The 19,745-nt window shown below is 37.7% G+C and overlaps 1 protein-coding gene across 3 annotated transcripts in view; it reads left to right on the plus strand.

Annotated features, from left to right (window-relative positions):
- zmynd10 (zinc finger, MYND-type containing 10) overlaps window positions 1-19,745 on the plus strand; it is a 66,934-nt gene that overhangs the window by 35,738 nt on the left and 11,451 nt on the right. For all 3 annotated transcript variants that reach the window (XM_073072478.1, XM_073072479.1, XM_073072480.1), the window contains one exon: window positions 2,301-2,473. In XM_073072478.1, the coding sequence (XP_072928579.1) occupies window positions 2,301-2,473 (173 nt within the window). The remainder of the gene's footprint in view (window positions 1-2,300; window positions 2,474-19,745) is intronic.

A 19,745-nucleotide genomic window follows, 5' to 3' on the forward strand; every position in this document is an offset into this window, starting at 1 on the left:
TTTAGTGAGAAGGGGTTTTCCCCCAATAAGTTTATTCTGATAGTTTTTTAAAGTTAATTGATTGTTAATTAATTTAGTTAATCTAAGTTCCTAATAATTTTCTACACATTCATAAAGTTATTCCTCACTCCTGTGTACTTTCCTTGTAATCATAATTCTCCAACCACTAAGCCTTCAGCTAATTGCCATCTGTACTGCTACTTCTTGTCGTATGATGGAAAAAACTGTAAGCTCTCTAACATTGGGCCCTATTTAATACCACTGCAAATGGTCATTACATTTGGGTTCTTCCACTTGGATGTAATGTTTCTTTCAATTGCACCCTGCAAGTTTTTTATATCAGTCTGTCATCTCTGATCTTGTCAACAGTTCTGCTAAAATGTGTATAGTAAATACAGTATATTCCCTATTATTTTGTCAAAAATTGCATTCAAGTGAGTTGGATATGGCTTTCCCATAATGTGTCCTCTTGACTATCTTTGATTACTTTCTGTGCTTTCTAAGTGATTTATCCAGACTTTTTCCTCTATCAATTTGCCTACCATGGTGATAGTCCAACTGACCCATAATACTTAGTCTTTCACTTTTAAACAGCCTGAGCAATGAACCAACAGCATTTTCTGGTGGACTAAAGGGATTTGGATTTAAATCATTAAAGGTGGTAATAACTCTGCCAATGAAATGAAAGTTATTCAGAAATACTGATGAAATATTGGCCTCAAGAGTCTGGAATTGATAAAGGGAAATGATCCATTAGTTGGACAGAGCTTTTAAGGGGCTATATGGTGCTTAATCATATATTTATTTCCTTAGGTTTAAAATATAAAAGACTGATTTAGCTTTTGTGAAACTACATTGACTGTTATTAATCTTTTTATTGTCCCATGAGCAATCAATATCATTAATCTAATTCAGTACAAATCCCCTAGCTGCATTTTCCTATAGAATCATCAGGATATGTATTATTAATGTTGATTCAATCTCTACATTTTGTGCCCTGTTCTGTTTTTGAAATTTTATAATAGTGGCAGTTCTGCAACTGAACAGAAATGAATGTTTTTAAAGCAGTAACTGAATCAGTGGTATTAATAAATATGAAGTTTTCTATTTATTTACGTAAGCCAAACTGGCTCTTTAAAAGCTAAGTTAAAAAAATAAATTGTTTTACTTATAAGAGAATTTGCACTGTTATCATTGAAGAAGATTATTAGGGACAGGATTTACTTGCATTTGGAAAAGCATGGGCATATTAGAGATGAAAGGCTCTGTCTCATTATTTTCATTGAGTTTTTTGAGGAGATGAAAATGATTAATGAGGGTAGGGTAGTGGATGTTATCTTCATGTCATCTTCATTATTAAGCCGGTCCAGAAGATTAAGTTAATAAGATCCATGATGAGTTGGTACGTTAGCTTGATCAGAGAAGACAAATGGTTGAGGGGTATTTTTGTGACTGGAAGTCTGTGATCAGTGGTGTTTTGGGAGCTCTTTTGCTTGGAGTACATATAAAACATTTGGATAAAAATGTAGGTGGTCAAATTAGTAAGTTTGTAGACGGCAAGAAAATTGGTGGAGTTGTAGATAGTGAGGAAGGTTGTCAAAGGATTCAGTAGAATATACTATAGATAGGTTGGAAACTGGGGCGAAGAAATGGCAAGTATGAAGTGATGTATTTTGGGAAGTCAAATGTTAGAAGGAAGTATGTAATATATGGCAGGACCTTTTATTTCCATGGGTAAAAATGGCAAATACTAAATAGTTTTGATTTAATCTGAGGGGAAAGGTTTTAAAGAGGTAAGTTTTTGTTTTAAAGAGAGTGGGAGGCACCTGGATCATGCTACCTGGGGAGGAAGTAGAAATAGATATGATAGCAACATTTAAGATAAATTTAGACAGACACATGAATAGGCAAGGAATTGAGGAATGTAGGCCACATGCAAATAGATGGATTAAAGTACATTAGCATCATGGTTGGCACTGACATGATGGGCTGCAGATTATGTTCCTATGCTGTACTCATCAATGTTCCAAAGAACCGAATTCTTTATTTGATTCGCCTGCTAATTCTGGTTAATGAACTCAGAGCTGTTATAAATTATACTGGTTCACAAGCGATCTATGAAAGGTAATTTGAACTGTGTTATTTTCTTTATCTGTCTTGCAACTCTCTTAGTTCATTCCCAGGACAAGAATTAATTAATGTTATGTCCAATGTATTTCTCTGGTAATTCACAATATAGTTAATTTCATACTATTGGATCTTTACCTTGCCCTTCTTTGGATTTATCTGTGTGGCAATAGGTGAATTGCAGAAATATGCTGATGGGAAGTGGTACACAGTACCCATGGAAGATCAGCTGAAAATAACCAAGCTGGATGGACAGGTCTGGATTGCATTGTTCAACCTATTGCTGAGGCCAGAATGCCAGCAGAGTTATGATTTCAACAACTTCAACAAAACACAGTTGCTTAAGGTATAGTTTATCAGAAGGTTCTGTCTGCCAATTTCAGTTTATCAGTTTATAAAGAAGTTTTGTGTGGAAGTTTCCACAAACTTTTACTAAGCTAATTGTTTTTCCCCTCTGTAAATTCTTTACTTGGTTTATTCCCTTTTTATGATATCCATATTGGATGTTCTACCAACAATTATCCTGTCAATGACTGAGCTACATTGGTCATTGCAACTTCCAACTCAAAAATCAACTGCTTCAATCAGTCTGAGCTAGGAAAAAGAAGGTATGCCTTAGTTTATAATCTGCAAGGCTTTCCAGTAAACCATGTTTGAAGCATACAAGTGCAATATAATCTTTGGAATTATAAACTTTGAAGTAGACTGTGAATGCTGTTTGATCAAAATCATTCCCAATGCAAAAGAATCACAGGGGCATGGTTCCAGAGGGAACCAGGAAACTGGAAATTTTCTCTTGCTAGGAATCTATGGTTTCTGATGAGAAAATTAATGAAAGACGGTATCAAAATGTAAACAAAGGCAATAAGGAAATGAGCATTTTCATCATCATGTGTGTTGCCATCTGTTGCACACCTTACAGAAATATTTCCAAACTATAGTACAAACTGCAATAATCTAACATGCATGGGACTTCAGTGGTGCCAGACTGGCAGATTTTCTGGACAGTTGGATGTTATTAATAATATACAAACACACTTTTAACTGACATTTTTTTAGATGTTACACAGTGTCAGAATAAATTTTCCAGTGAATCCAGTAAGTTTAAAGAGTGTGGGAACTAGAAACCCAGTGAGTTTAAAGGAAGTGTAGCACACTTCACCTGGTGAGCCAGATGCTATATCATTCGAACTTTCAAATAGTTGGATAACAGATTATTGAAGTTTTACATTTTAAAATATTGCATTCTATTTCAAGTTAATGTGCAACTTGATTTTTTTCCACATCAGGGTCATAATCAGGGGCAAGGCAGCCATGCAGGTCACAACACTGTTAAGTGGGAACTGGGAAACTTCAAACTGAATCACTACCAAGTCAATACTGTTTAGTTTTGATCTCCAGAAATAGCAGACATCTGGCTATCTTAGTGACTGTCTGTATTGCCCCAACAACAGCAAGAGAGAGTAGCAAAGCAGCCTCTACTGTCCAGTTGGATTGTCCTAGTGATCTTATTTCAATGGACGGTGATGAGCTTTGTTTTCAGTTGGGGAATAGAGGTTATACTGAGATTGCACTGGATTTCATTTTGAGGTCCTATTCTGGGGTGCCACCACTCAAAATTACTCTTAAAATCTCAGCTTAGAAACGAAGAGGTCTAACAGTCTAACAGTGTGATAATTTCTGGAATACATCCTATGGCACAGAGAAATTGGATAAATATGACCTGATCAGAGAAAGTATATGTTTGGGTAGGCAAATGATAAATAGAATTTAACATGGGTGATTTTAACAATTTCCAATCAATAGAACGTCCTAAAGAAGGGTCTCAGCCTGAAACGTTGACTGCTTATACATTTCCATAGATGCTGTCTGACCTGCTGAGTTCCTCCAGCATTTTGTGTATGGTTGCTTTGGATTTCCAGGATCTGCACGCTTTCTCATATTTATAATTTGAATGTTCTTATAACAGATCACCTAAAGCTAGTTGATAAATGTTTAAAAATTAACAGGAAGATGAGGGATTTGCTGTCTGAAAATGCCGTTGCATTCTAAATGATCCTGTGGAATGGCATTTATACAGTGGAACACACACCACTTTAGTTATTATCCTGCTGAATCTGGTCACTGGTTGGATAGCATTATACGTGTATGCCAGTGAGGAAGTTCCGCCAAGCCTCCTTCTATTGAGGCCAGGTTCTGAAATCTGCCATGTGCCAATACTGTATAGTCTGGGCCCACAGTTGGATTGTGGTGTAGAGTGGTATTGTATTGGCTGCTTATTGGACTAAGAAGTTCTCTTAAGGTAAAGATAGTTCTAGAACATAAAACATAGAAAACCTACAGCACAATACAGGCCCTTGGGCCCACAAAGCTGTGCCGAACATGTCCTTATCTGAGAAATTACCTAGGGTTACCCATAGCCCTCTATTTTTCTGAGCTCCATATACCTGTCCAGGAGTCTCTTAAAAGACCCTATCATATCCGCCTCCACCACCGTTGCCGGCAGCCCTTTCCACACACTCACCACTCTCTGCATAAAAAACTTACCCCTGATATCTTCTCTGTACCTCCTATCAAGCACCTTAAACCTGTGGCCTCATGTGCTAGCCATTATCAGCCCTGGGAAAAAGCCTCTGACTATCCACACGATCAATGCCTCTCATCATCTTATACACCTCTTAACAGGTCACCTCTCATCCTCCGAAACTCCAAGGAGAAAAGGCCGAGTTCACTCACCCAATCCTTATAAGGCATGCTCCCCAATCCTGGCAACATCCTTGTAAATCTCCTGTGCACCCTTTCTGTGGTTTCCACATCCTTCCTATAGTGAGGTGACCAGAACTGAGCACAGTACTCCAAGTAGGGTCTGACCAGGGTCCTATCTGGCTGCAACATTACTTCTCGGCTCCTAAACTCAATCCCATGGTTGATGAAGGACGATGCACCATATGCTCTCTTAACTACGGAGTCAACCTGCGCAGCAGCCTTGAGTGTCCTATGGACTCGGACCCCAAGATCCCTCTGATCCTCCACACTCCCAAGAGTCTTACCATTAATACTATATTCTGTCATCATATTTGACCAACTAAAATGAACCACCTCACACTAATCTGGGTTGAACTCCATCTGCCACTTCTCAGCCCATTTTTGCAACCTATCGATGTCCCGCTGTAACCTCTGACAGCCCTCCACACTATCCACATCACCTCCAAACTTCATGTCATCAGCAAACTTACTAACCCATCCCTCCACTTCCTCATACAGGTTATTTATAAAAATCACAAACAGTAGGGGTCCCAGAACAGATCCCTGAGGCACACCACTGGTCACTGACCTCCATGCAGAATATGAACAGTCTACAACCACTCTTTGCCTTCTGTGAGCAAGCCAGTTCTGGATCCACAAAGCAATTTCCCCTTGGATCCCATGCCTCCTTACTTTCTCAATAAGCCTTGCATGGGGTAACTTGTCAAATGCCTTGCTGGAATCCATATACACTACATCTACTGCTCTACCATCATCAGTGTGTTTAGTCACATCCTCAAAAAACCTAATCAGGCTTGTAAGGCATGACCTGCCTTTCACAAAGCCATGCTGGCTATTCTTAATCATATTATGCCTCTCCAAATCTTCATAAATCCTGCCTCTCAGGATCTTCTCCATTAGCTTACCAACCACTGAAGTAAGACTCACTGGTCTATAATTTCCTGGGCTATCCCTACTCCCTTTCTTGAATAACGGAACAACATCGGCAACTCTCCAATCCTCCGGAATCTCTCCCATCCCCATTGATGATGCAAAGATCATTACCAGAGGGTCAACAATCTCCTTCCTTGCCTCCCATTGTAGCCTGGGGTACATCTCATCCAGTCCCGGTGACAAATCCAATTTGATGCTTTCCAAAAACATTCTCTTTCTTAATATCTACAAGCTCAAGCTTTTCAGTCCATTGTAAGTCATCCCTACAATCACCAAGATCCTTTTCCATAGTGAATACTGAAGCAAAGTACTCATTAAGAACCTCTGCAATCTCCTCTAGTTCCATACACACTTTTCCACTGTCACACTTGATTGGTCCTATTCTCTCACGTCTTATCTTCTTGCTCTTCACATACTTGTAGAATGCCTTGGGGTTTTCCTTAATCCTGTCCACCAAGGCCTTCTCATGGCCCCTTCTGGCTCTTCTAATTTCTTTCTTGAGCTCCTTCCTGATAACCTTATAATCTTCTTGCTCTCTATCATTATCTAGCTTTTTAAACCTTTCGTAAGCTCGTCTTTTCTTCTTGACTAGATTTACAACAGACTTTGTACACCACAGTTCCTGTACCCTACCATCCTTTCCCTGTCTCACTGGAACATACCTATGCAGAACTCCACGCAAGTATCCCCTGAACATTTGCCACATTTCTTCTGTACATTTCCCTGAGAACATTTGTTTCCAATTTATGCTTCCAAGTTCCTGCCTGATAGCCTCATATTTTCCCTTAGTCCAGTTAAACACTTTCCTAACTTGTCTGTTCCTATCCCTTTCCAATGCTATGGTAAAGGAGATAGAGTTGTGATTACTATCGCCAAAATGCTCTCCCACTGAGAGATATAACACCTGACTAGGTTCATTTCCCAATACCAGATCAAGTACAGCCTCTCCTCTTGTAGGTTCTTCTACATATTGTGTCAAAAAACTTTCACCTAACAAACTCCACCCCATCTAAACCCCTCACTCTAGGAACATGTCAGTCGATATTTAGGAAATTAAAATCTCTCACCTCAACAACCCTGTTATTATTACACCTTTCGAGAATCTGTCTCCCTATCTGTTCCTCTCCCTGTTCCTATTGGGTGGTCTATAAAAAAACACCCAGTAGAGTTATTGACCCCTTCCTGTTCCTAACTTCCACCCACAGAGACTCTGTAGACAATCCCTCCTTGTCTTCCTCCTTTTCTACAGCCATGACACTATCTCTGATCAACAGTGCCACACCTTTTCTGCCTCCCTCCCTGTCCTTTCTGAAACATCTAAAGCCTGGCACTTGAAGTAACCATTCCTGTCCCTGAGCCATCTAAGTCTCTGTAATGGCCACAACATCATAGTTCCAAGTACTGATCCACGCTCTAAGCTCATCCACTTTGTTCATAATACACATTGCATTAAAATACACATCTCAAAACATCGGTCTGAGCACGTCCCTTCTCTATCACCCACCTATCCTCCCTCTCGCACTGTCTCCCAGCTTTCTCTATTTGTGAGCCAACCGCCTCTTCCTCCGTCTCTTCAGTTCGGTTCCCACACCCACAACAATTCTAGTTTAAACTCTCCCCAGTAAACCTCCCCGCCAGGATATTGGTCCCCCTGGGATTCAAGTGCAAGCCGCATTGCTGCTTGTGGCTGGGTGGGAAGGGATTAGAAATACAGTAGATTCTGGTTAACTGGGCTGTTGGTTAATCTGGGCAGCCTCTTATTTGAGACAACTCTTAAAGAACAAAAACTAATTGAGAGAATATCCTGAGTTCCCTTCATTTACTAGGGATGTTACACTGCTTAATTGGGACAGGAGACTTGCTGAACAGTTTCAAACTAGCGCCAGTCATGTCCACTTGCTGTGGATGTTGAGCACTACATCGTGGTTAGAGTGAACAATTTTAAATAGTGTCAGCTGTATGTGTTTGTGTTCAAAAAGCAGTGATTTTTGTCACTGATGGTTGGTGAGAAGAAAGGAGTAAGACAATTCAGAACTGTTTGCTTACTGTAGTTTCAAACATTCAGTGTTGCAGATGGCAGAAACAGCCAGGAGTGAAATCGAAACAATTTCACTACTTCAGGAAGTTGGGAACTTTGAAGAATTTGAAGGTATCAATAGTCATCTTGAATAGAAGATTTGAATGAAGATTTGGAGGATGCAATAGTCGAAAGCATTGAATGAAGGCAGACCATTATCTGTACTAGGTGTCTGTGCTTATTTTGTTCATTTACATTCAATCAAAAGAACATGGGATCCTTCATTTTGCAGCATATGGAGTAGGTCGCATTTCTAGTGCTCTCTCTCTTTCAATATATTTTATATCCCATTAACAGATCCCTTTTAGCTTTGATGACTTACTACTTCTACTGAAGGATTTATTATTTTTACTGAAGGATTTACGACTTAATTACAATGGCCGAAAAAAGTCGTTCTGGTATCGAATTGAGAAGCGGCAAGACTTCCCATGAAATAGAACAAACGGAACAAACCAAGAAAACAGAGCAATCTGTTACACTAGCGGGAATATTTTCTTCAATACAAGACATGAAGTCGGAATTCCGATCGCTTAATATTAAAATTGATAAGCTGACCAGTTCAAAAGGGAAGCTCGAAAAAGCTATTTCTACGATTCAAGGCTCGCTGAAAAACTTGGACTCTCAACTTCAAACACTTCAGCAGACTACAACCCGAATCAAGAGCGAGCATGATTTATTCAAGCAAACTACTAAAGATCAAGGAATGAAGATATATTTGATGGAAAAGAAAATCAATGAAATTACCTCGGAACTATCTAAAACGAAAAAAAGAATGGTTGATTTAGATAGTTGGAGGAATCTGCGTATTCTGGGACTGCCTGAAAATACTGAAGCTGGCGATCTGTTAAAATTCTTTTCAGATATGCTGTACTCACTTTTCAATGAGACCCTCGAAACTAGCCCCCTAATCGACAGAGCCCTCAGAATTCCATTCTCTCGCCGTTCAGCCGAATTACGTCCTCGAGCAGTTGTACTTTCTTTGCATTATTATACGCCTAAAGAAGCTATTCTTCGAGAAGCCAGAAAGAAACGGAAATTACTCTTTAATTCAACACAGATCCGTATAGTTGAAGATTATCCCCCCCGAAATCTTTGCCGAAAGAAAGAAATATCGAGAAGTTATGAGTGAAATGTATAAATTAGATTTAAATCCCTCCCTTCACTTTCCAGCAAAGCTGATCATTTTTCCTGAAAAATCTCAACCATTGAGAATCTACTCTCCTCACGAGGGATGGGAGTATATTAAAATCTTTAAAGTTAAGCCTACTGAATAAAATATTAAAGTTACATTGATTATTCAATAGCCAATTTTCAAGTATCTGCTGTATGAGTTGTTTATGGAGCTTTTGAGTTAAGTACATGCTATACCTTTTCACTCTCTGGAATGGGACGTGGTCGATTTAATTTTTTTTACCTTATTAATAATTAGTACATATATAACTGTTTTGTAGGGAACCTTTATAGTATTGTACTTTAGTGGTCCGTGTAGGACCTGTTGTGTATTAATCTTTTTATTTCTTTTATTTGTTTCAATACTTATAGTTTTAGGTCTGTTATATACATATACTCATTTACTTTTCTTTTTCGAGAGAAAGAATATTCTTTGTAACATTATTTGCTCGGATTTATTCCTTCTTTTGAATATGTGTTTAAGCTACTTTAGCTGATGGCCGTTGTTGATTATGTTTTTATTAATGTTAGACACAACATTATAGTCATTGAATTCTGTTTGTGCCTATTATTATGGCTATTTTCCCTGGAATTTTTGCTTTTTGTATATATGGAGCTGCCAGATGGAGAACAGGGTCAAAGGTTATTAGTTAGCATGGAACCAGCCTCTCGGTTCCTTCATTTCTATCTATTGGGTGGGGGAGGGGTCTATTAGCGTAGGTTCTTTTCTTGATTGGGCAGTTCTTTTGATGGATTTCTCTTTCGTAAATGCGTCACTCCTTCTGGTTGTACCCGCGCCTTTTGGTTTAATCTGTACTTGCGTAATATTTCTTTTATATAATATTAAACTCAATTTTAAACATGGATGTTAATAAAATTAATATAATATCTTGGAATGGGTGTTAATCATCCCATTAAGCGTAAAAAGATTTTTAAGAAATTAAAAACAATTAATGCTGATATTATTTTTGCGCAAGAAAATCATATATGAAAACAGGATGAGGACAGGTTTTTGTGCTTTTGGAAAGGGCCTTTATTTCACTCGCTGTCGGATAGTAAAATAAGAGGCGTTTCTATATTTCTTAGTCCCAAAATCCCTTTTGTACACCTTAATACTACTACTGATACTGATATTTAATTGTTACTGGTTTATTATGTGAGCAAAAGGTAGCTCTGGTGTGTGTATACGCACCTAATGTAGATAATTCTGAATTTTTTAAGAAACTTTTTTCAGAGTTACCGAATCTCAATGAATATAAGCTGATCATGGATGGTGACTTTAATTGTTGCTTAAATCCGGCGATTGACAGGTCATCAACCAATCCGTCGCTTCCTAATAAAGCGGCAGCTTGTATTAACTTTTTTTTATTAGAATATGGCCTTGTCGATATTTGGAGATATAAACACCCCAATGATAAAGATTTCTCTTTTTTTTCACACGCCCATCACAAATATTCTCGAATTGATTACTTTTTTTTAGATACATGTCTGTTAAATTCCGTTGTTGAATGTGCATATGACATCATTGCGCTTTCAGATAACGCGCCTTTAAAGTTAACCCTTAAGCTTCTGAATAGATTTTTGAAAATTTCACAGTGGAGATTGAACCCCGTTTTGTTACAGGGTCCAGCTTTTGTTAATTTTATTAAGGAGCAAATTTCTATATTTTTTGAATTTAATACAACTGAAGGAATGTCAAATCTGGTTATATGGGACACCTTGAAATCTTTTCTTAGGGGACAGATAATCTCATATTCAGCAGCCTTGAGAAAGAAAACTAAAGCAGAATTGTCAGTGCTTATTAATAAAATTAAACAGATAGATAAAGCGTATTCAGTTAAATCTACTGAAGACCTATATAAAGAAAGGGTCGAACTTCAATCACAGTATGATTTGCTTCTGACCTTTCCCATTGAACAGCAAATTTTTAAATCTAAAAGTTTATTTTATATACATGGGGAAAAATCTGCCAAACTTTTAGCGGGTCAGTTAAAGGCTGGGATGGTCAGAAGACAGATTTTAAAAATTCGCCGACCAGATAGAACAGAAACTTTAGATCCTTATGAAATTAATAAGTTATTTATGGACTTTTATTCTAATCTTTATAAATCTGAATTCTCTGATAGTAAGATTTTTGCAAAGGTTAAATATACCTCAAATTTTGATTCAAGATGCTGATATGTTAGATGCACCTATTAAACAAGAGGAGATAGCCAAGGCTATATCCTCTATGCAATTAGATAAAGCTCCGGGACCTGATGGTTATACGGTAGAATTCTATAAGACCTTTCATGAAATGCTTATACCACATCTTCATCAAATGTTCACCGATTCTACTTCCTCTGGGAACCTTCCTAAAACTTTTTATGAAGCACTAATTTAATTGATTCCAAAAAAAGGAAAAGACCCACTGGAATGAGTATCTTATAGACCTATTTCTTTACTGAATGTAGATTATAAAATCCTCTCTAAGATTCTAGCAAATAGGTTTGAGAATATCTTGCCTAATGTTATCTCAAATGATCAAACAGGATTTATTAAAATTAGGTACTCACATTTTAATATTCAAATATTATTAAATATCATTTATTCCCCCTCAGCCAAGGAATCTGAATGTATTGTATCTTTGGATGCAGAGAAAGCCTTTGATAGGGTGGAGTCGCTTTATCTATTTCAGGTTTTGAAGAGGTTCAATTTTGGTCCAGGATTTATTTCCTGGATTAAACTGATTTATCATGCCCTGGTAGCTGCGGTTCTAACTAATAATCAAAAGTCTCCTTACTTTAGATTATATAGAGGTACCCGTCAGGGCTGTCCCCTTAGCCCTTTATTATTTAATTTGGCTTTAGAACCACTTGCTATTGCTCTTAGGGATTCTAATTCTGTGCAGGGTATTAGGAGAGGGGATAAATTACATAAAGTTTCGTTATACGCGGATGATTTATTAGTTTACATTTCAAGTCCTAAGAAATCTATTCCTTCTATGTTATCTATATTTATGGAATTTGGTACTTTTTCTGGATATAAGCTTAATTTACATAAAAGTGAATTATTTCCTATTAATAGTTATCCTGATTATTATGATCAAATACCTTTTAATATTGCCAAAAACCATTTTACTTACCTTGGTATCAAAATTACAAAAAATTTTAAAGACCTATATAGGTATAATTTCTTCCCTTTAGTTGAATATACTCAACAGGCACTTTCCAAATGGTCACCTATGTCGATGTCATTGATAGGTCGAATAAATGCTATAAAAATGGTTATTCTACCAAAATTTTTATATATATTTCAAGCAGTTCCCTCTTTTGTTCCAAAAACATATTTTGATAAAATAGACTCTCTGATTTTGTCTTATGTTTGGAATAATAAAAGCTCTAGAGTGAATAAACTTTTATTGCAAAAATCAAAAAAAGATGGAGGACTGGCTTTACCAAACTTTAGATTTTATTATTGGGCAATTAATATTCGCTATATTACTTTTTGGATTTATGATATAGATGACCAAGATCGCCCTTCATGGTTACAACTGGAGGAAAATTCAGTAGTGGGGTTTTTGTTAGCTTCTTTATTAGGAGCTCCCCTTCCATTTTCGCTCTCCAGAATAGGTAAACAAGCTCTTAACCCTATTGTTAAACATACTTTAAAAATTTGGTTTCAATTTCGTAGATTTTTTTGAATTAAATGATTTTTTACTTTCTAGTAATATTTATTCTAATTACTTTTTTAAACCATCAACTTTGGATAAGGCTTTTCTAACATGGAAAATTAAGGGAATAAAAACTTTTTTAGATTTGTTTTTACAAGACTGTTTAATGTCTTTTTCACAGTTAATGGATAAATATGATATCTCTAATACACATTTTTTCAGGTATTTACAGGTTAGGAATTTTTTACGTGATTTTTTACCAAATTACCCCTTGGCTTGCTCTTTAAATTTGGCTTATGTTATTTTTCAGTTTAAACCTTTTCAAAAACGATTAATAGTTATCATTTATAAACCGTTAATGAATGCTCGCATGTCGCCTAATGATAGGGTTCAACGCACCTGGGAAGTAGAACTTCAACATTCACTCTCAGATAACCAATGGAGTAAAATTTATTATTTAGTCAATAATTCATCTATCTGCACACTCCATATTTTAATTCAGTTTAAGATAGTACACAGGGCCCATATGTCCTAAGATAAATTGGCGCATATTTTTCCTAATATAAGCCCTATTTGTGATAGATGTAATGCAGAAGTGGCTACTCTAACCCATATGTTTTGGTCATGTGTAAGTTTAAATAATTTTTGGAGTGTTTAGAATTTGTGTTTAGAATATTATCTAAAGTTATAGATGTGGATGTTCAACCTAATCCACACAGCAATTTTTGGGATCTTTCCAGAGGAAGCAAGCAAAGTGTCTGCTTCCGCCCAACATGTGATAGCTTTTTCGACTTTACTGGCTAGGAGAGCTATTTTGTTACACTGGAAAGAATCTAACTCGCCTACTGTTTTCTGTTGGCTCTCCTCCATTATGTCATGTCGAAGTTTGGAGAAAATTAGAAGCCGGACATTTGATACATCCTTTAATTTTGAACAAGTCTGGCGACCCTTTATTCAATATTTTCACATGATTTAATTTACCTTTATTTATTTATTTTTCTTTATCCTCTTTAGAGAATATCCTTATCCATGAAGGTTCGGAGATGACTGGAAGGATGTGTTTTTTTCTCTCTCTTTTTTTAAAGTTTATCCTCAATTGGACTGCCCAATCTTTCTTTTTCTTTTTTCTTTTTTTTCTTTCTCTTTTTTTGTTTCACTTTAGTTAGTGGGGTTTTTCTTTCTCTATCAATAAAATTTCCAATCTTTTTTTTATGATTGCTATGAGGAGTTGTAGTTTCTTTCTGACCATTGTATATATAACAGCATAATATTTTACCTGTTTGATTTTGATATTTATATACTTTCTGTTTTTACTATTGCTGTTTTTATGTCTTTTATATTATCTACTTGTTAAACTCCTCTTTTGATTTGTATATTCTTTATTTGAAAATCAATAAAAAAAGATTGAAAAATGAAAAATGAAAAGAACATGGCAGAGTACACTGGATAACTATTAGGAACTAATCCACAGTTTAATAGTACTGTAATAGTATTGGTAGTATTCTAGTTTGTTCTGTAGTTAATTTAAATACATGTTATTCTTTCATACTTTTTAAACTATTTTTATTACTTTTTTAACCATGTCATTGCATGCCCAAACCGCATTTCAGAAAATCTGATCGCTTTGTTGTCCTCCTCTTACCTGCGTACAGGCAAAGCTCCAGAGATGAGGACAATGGAGAGATAGTCATGGGAGGATGTGGAGTGGTTACAGGATCGTTTCAAGTTGTAGACCGGGCCATGCTCAAGGATTCATCAGTAGATCTGAATAAATAGAACAAGGTTACAATGCACTTTATAAAAACAATTATAGATGAGTGTGTTCCCACAAAATTGTTCAGGATCTTCTCAAACCAGAAGCCCAGGATGAACCATTAGATCTGCCATTTGCTGAGGGCCATATCAAAGGCATTCAGGTCTGGCAACCACGTAAGATACAGGAGGTCCAGGTACGATCTCCGGAAGGCCATCTTATGGACAGTGGCAATCCCTGACTAAACCTGAAACAATGAAGGATGCTCGACAGCTGTGGCAAGGCTTGAATGCTATCACCTCTTACAAACTGAAATAATGTGACATAGGTGACTACAGAGCTTTGCTCCCAGATGAGCTCAATGCCTTTTGTGCTTCTTTTAACCATCAAAACATAGAGGAGCCTTCATAAACTCCCACAGCCCCCTATGATTCTTTGATTTCAGTCTCTGAGGTGAACCTCACTTCAGAAGCATTGCTGTTTGTGGCTTGGAGAGAACAGGTCAAAGAACTCTCCCTTCAGGAGAGTGAACCCATGAAAAGCATCCAGCCCAGATGGGGTAGCTGCTTGAGTACTAAAGACCTGTGCAGATCAACTGTGTTCATTGATGACTATTGCCCATTAGCATTTACATCCACTGTGATAAATTGTTTTGAGAGGTTGATGATGAAACATATAAACATTTGTTGAGAAGTGACTTGGATCCTCTTTAGTTTGCCTACTGGCACAGCAGATCCACAGCAGATGCCATCTCATTGGCTCTTCCCTCAAACCTGGAACGTCTGGATAGCAAAGATGTGTACATCAGGATGCTCATTATCAGCTACAGCTTGGCATTCAATACTATCAAAATTAATCAATAAGCTTCAAAATCTTGGCGTCAATACCTCCTTGAGCAACTGGGTCCTCCAATTCCCTCACTTTCTTCACTCGCAGACCTCTGTCAGTTTGGACTGGCAATAATATCTCCTCCACAATCTCCAAGCACAGGTGCACAACGAAGCTGTGTGCTCAGCCCCCTGCTCTACGTGTTTTACACTTATGACTGTATGGCTGAGCACAACTCCAATGCCATATTTAAATTTGCTGACAACTCCTTTGTTGTTAGGCAAATCAAAGATGACAAATCAGCATATAGGAGGGAGATTGAAAATCTGGCTGAGTGGTGCCATAACAACAACCTCTCACTCAATGCCAGCAAAACCGAAGAGCTGATTATGGACTTAAGGAGGAGAAAACCAGGGGTCGATGAGCCAGTCCTCATCAGGGAATCAAAGATGAGAGGATCAGCAACTTTAAGTTCCTCGGTGTTACCATTTTAGAGGCTCTGTCCTGGGCCCAGCACATGAGTGCGATTACAAAGAAAGCATGGCAGCACCTCTACTTCCTTAGAAGTTTGCGAAGATACAGCATACATCTAGTACTTAAACAGACTTCTCTTTATGTGTGGTGGAGAGCTTATTGACTGATTGCATCACAGTCTGATATGGAAACACCAATGCCTTTGAAAAGAAAATGGAAAAATTGGGAAATTAAAATAGTGCATACGGCTTAGTCCATCATGGTAAGGCCTTCACCTCCATTGAGAACAGCTACACCAAGTGCTGTCACAGGCAAGCAGCATCCATCATCAGTGACCCCACCACCCAGGCCATGCTCTCATCTCACTGCTGCCATTGGGAAAAGGGTATAGGAACCTCAGGACTCACACTCAACCGTCAGGCTCTGGAACCAGTAGGGATAATTTAATTCACTTGTCCCATCACTGAACTGTTTTCACAACCTATGGATTCACTTTCAAGGATTCTTCATCTCATGTTCTTAATATTTATTGCTAATTTATTTATTTATTTATTATTATTACTATTATTTCTCTCTTTTCTGTTTGCATAGTTTGTTTTCTTTTGCACATTAGTTGTTTGTCCGCCCCGTTGGGTGTGTTTTTTCATTGACTCGATTATAGTTCTTGGATTTACTGAGTATGCCCACAAGAAAACAAATCTCAGAGGTGTATACGTTGACATACTTTGATAATAAATACTTTGAACTATTTCCATGAAACTTTGGCTAATTGAGGCAGCTGCTTAATTCGGCAAAATATAGTAGTCCTGATGTGTCCCAATTAAGTGGAATCCAATGTATTACTGCCCATGATTGGGAAGGAAAATATCAGAAGCATTGCCGTTTGTGGCTTGGAGAGAACAGGTCAAAGAAGCAATTGCTCGTTAGGGGTTATGGAATTAAAGGTGCTGCTGCTTATAATTGTAAGGAAAAGGATTAGGACCAGTGTGAGATTATCTGAGATTTAGCAGGCATTTGAGACAAGGTAGAGGAGTGGGGAAGATTGGGAAATTAAATGTTTATGTCATGTAAATCCCTTACCCCAAAGGTTCCTCATCCTTCAATAGTATTGGTTACAGTGACCACTAGTTGCCAGCAGATGGAGGTACTTTTGTACGTTGTCAACTGTGTTCTTGCATTATAATAGTATTGCTTTCAAGGGAGTGTGCATGAATTTAAATTTGACTGCTTTTGGAGAGACTTGCTTTTGCATTCATTGTACACATATTCTTGAAGTGATAAACAATTATTTAGAGACTTGTGCCCCAGTGGTTGCAAATCAAACTTTAGTGTAAGTCTGCATTGTAGAATGTGTATTCTGATGTGATTAAGTGACTACTTTTCAATAAAACATGATAGTGATTGCATTCTTCTGCAGTCATACTCAGTTGTTTAATAAATATAATTTTAGAGTTATAATTATTGCAAATCTTCATCTTTCTGATGAATTGATTCCCTTGCAATGCATCCTGCAAGGCAGAGTGGACAAACAGTAACACACAGCTTTTTCAGGTAAATGGTGAGATTTGAGTAGAAAGCACCACTGTGGCCACCTTCAGGCAGGTGAATATTTACTTACTTTGTCCCTTTCTTACTTTGTCCTGCTTTTATGTGCCACATGTGGATCGATCAGGAACAAAGAATCAGAAGTTATTGTCTATAACTAGGTCACTTCTAGTTAGTTAGCAAACATTTCTTAGCGATATACATTAGACACATGGCATTGAAGAGCTAATACTAAGGCCACTGACCTTCAGGCATCAGTACCTAATCCTGAGTAAATGACGTGGTCTGCACTTAACAAGGGTTCAGTCAGAGTCCAGTAGTGTTAACAGTAACAACTTCTGCTAACTTGACAGCAGCAATAATTCCAGCAGCTTTGAGGGATTGAGGAGGATTTTGATTGTGTGCTCCTTCACCTATAGGATGAGAGAGGTTTAGAGGGATATGAGTGAAATGCAGACAAATGGCTCTAGCTTGGTGAGCACGATGGTCAGCATTGCTGAGCCGAAGGGCCTGTTTCTCTGCTGGATTACTCTGTGACTCTAATTTACTCTGTAGGAACTAGAAGTTTGCATTTCCTGGCAGTTTCCTGACAGATATATGGAGGAATTTAAGGTGGGGGGGTTATATGGGAGGCAGGGTTTGAGGGTCGGCTCAACATTGTGGGCCAAAGGGCCTGTACTGTGCTGTACTGTTCTATGTTCTATGTTCTCATTTCAGAAGGAAACTCTGTCTAACTTGTTGTGTACTGTTCACTTGCTGTCGTCAGCATAACTTCTGTGAGACATAATGATAAATGTGTGAACTTACCATTATTCACTTAATATTTATTACCTTTTGCATTACATTGTAGACTTCTCTTTTTTAAGTTTTTAAGCTTGGTATGGGTGTTTACAGCTCATATAAATGTATGGTAAGAACACAACAAACGGAGGCAGGGGAAAGCCATTTGCCTGCTCTCCATGTAATAGGATAATGGTGGATCTTTGAAGTTAGCACTACTTTCTTAAACTAACCCAATATCCTTTGTGTTCTTTAATATGTAAACATCAATGGACCTTCATTAATGGTATGGTTATATGACTTTCAAGGGTAGATGATGTCTTATAATGAAAAAAACAATGTTACTGTGTATTGGCATGAGTGCTTTGCTTCGTCACTTGGTCCTATACAGTATCAAATTTTATAATTGTGGTTTGGTTCAAGTCACTCTGTGACTCCTGGACCTACAGAGACATGAAGCAAAGTTGTTGCTTATCTTGCAGAAGTTCAGGAAGTGGGGATGTATTATTGAGAATTCTACAAGTGACACCACCAAAATAAAAGCATTATTTGTTATTTATCTCAAGTTTTTCTCTGGTTGTGTCCAAAACCTGCCTGCAGAATTTTCAGCTGCATGGTTGCTATCCTTTTGTCATTTACACAATCTTCTATGACTGGATGGGTTCTTTTTTATGCTCCTGTTTTGTCTCACATCCCAAAGACATGCTAGTGGACAAACTAAATAGCCACTGTAAAATGGTCTGAATGTGTAGGTGAATGTTAGTATCTAGGGGGAGGGGTACATAGAACTTAGAACATAGAACAATACAGCATAGGAAGAGGCCCACAATGTTGTGCCGAATTAGCTAAGAAGTAAAAAATTTTTAAAAACAAAACTGATCTCTCCTACCTACATAATGTCTATATCCTTCCATCTTCCTCATCTTAAAAGCCTTTGAAGTATTTGCCTCTATCACCATACCAGGAAGCACATTGCAGGCATCCACCACTCTCTGAGTAAAAAAACTTGCCCCACACATTCCCTCTCACCTTCTGCTATTAGACATTTCTATCCTAGGAAAAAGATACCCTTGTCTACTCTTTTATTGCCTATCATAATCTTATAAACCTCTATCAGATCTCCCCTTGGCCTCCACTACTCCAGAGAAAATAGCCAAGTTTATCCAGCCTCTCATGATAGCACATACCCTCTAAACCAGGAAGCAGCCTGGTAAACCTCTTTTGCACCCTCTTCAAAGCCTCAACATCCTTCCTATAGTGGGGTGATCAGAACTGTAAGCAATTCTCCAGATGTGGCCTAACCTGAGTTCTACAAAGTTACAACATTACCTCTTGACTTTTGAACTCAGTGCCTCGACTAATAAAAGCGATTATCCATAAGTTTTCTTAACCACCCTATTGACCTGTACAGCCACTTTCAAGGAGCTATGAACTTGAACCCCAAGATCTATCTGCTCAGCAGCACTATTGAGGTTCTTGCCCTTAACAGTGTACTGTCTCCTTGCATTTGCCCTACCAAGGGTCAACTCCTCAGATTTATCTGGGTTAAATTCTATCTGCCATTTCTCTGCCCATATCTGCAACTGATCTATATCACGCTGTATTTTTTGCCTGTCTTCTACACTATCCATAACTCCACC

Source organism: Hemitrygon akajei, chromosome 19 (genome assembly GCF_048418815.1).
Source record: "Hemitrygon akajei chromosome 19, sHemAka1.3, whole genome shotgun sequence".
NCBI lineage: Eukaryota > Metazoa > Chordata > Chondrichthyes > Myliobatiformes > Dasyatidae > Hemitrygon > Hemitrygon akajei.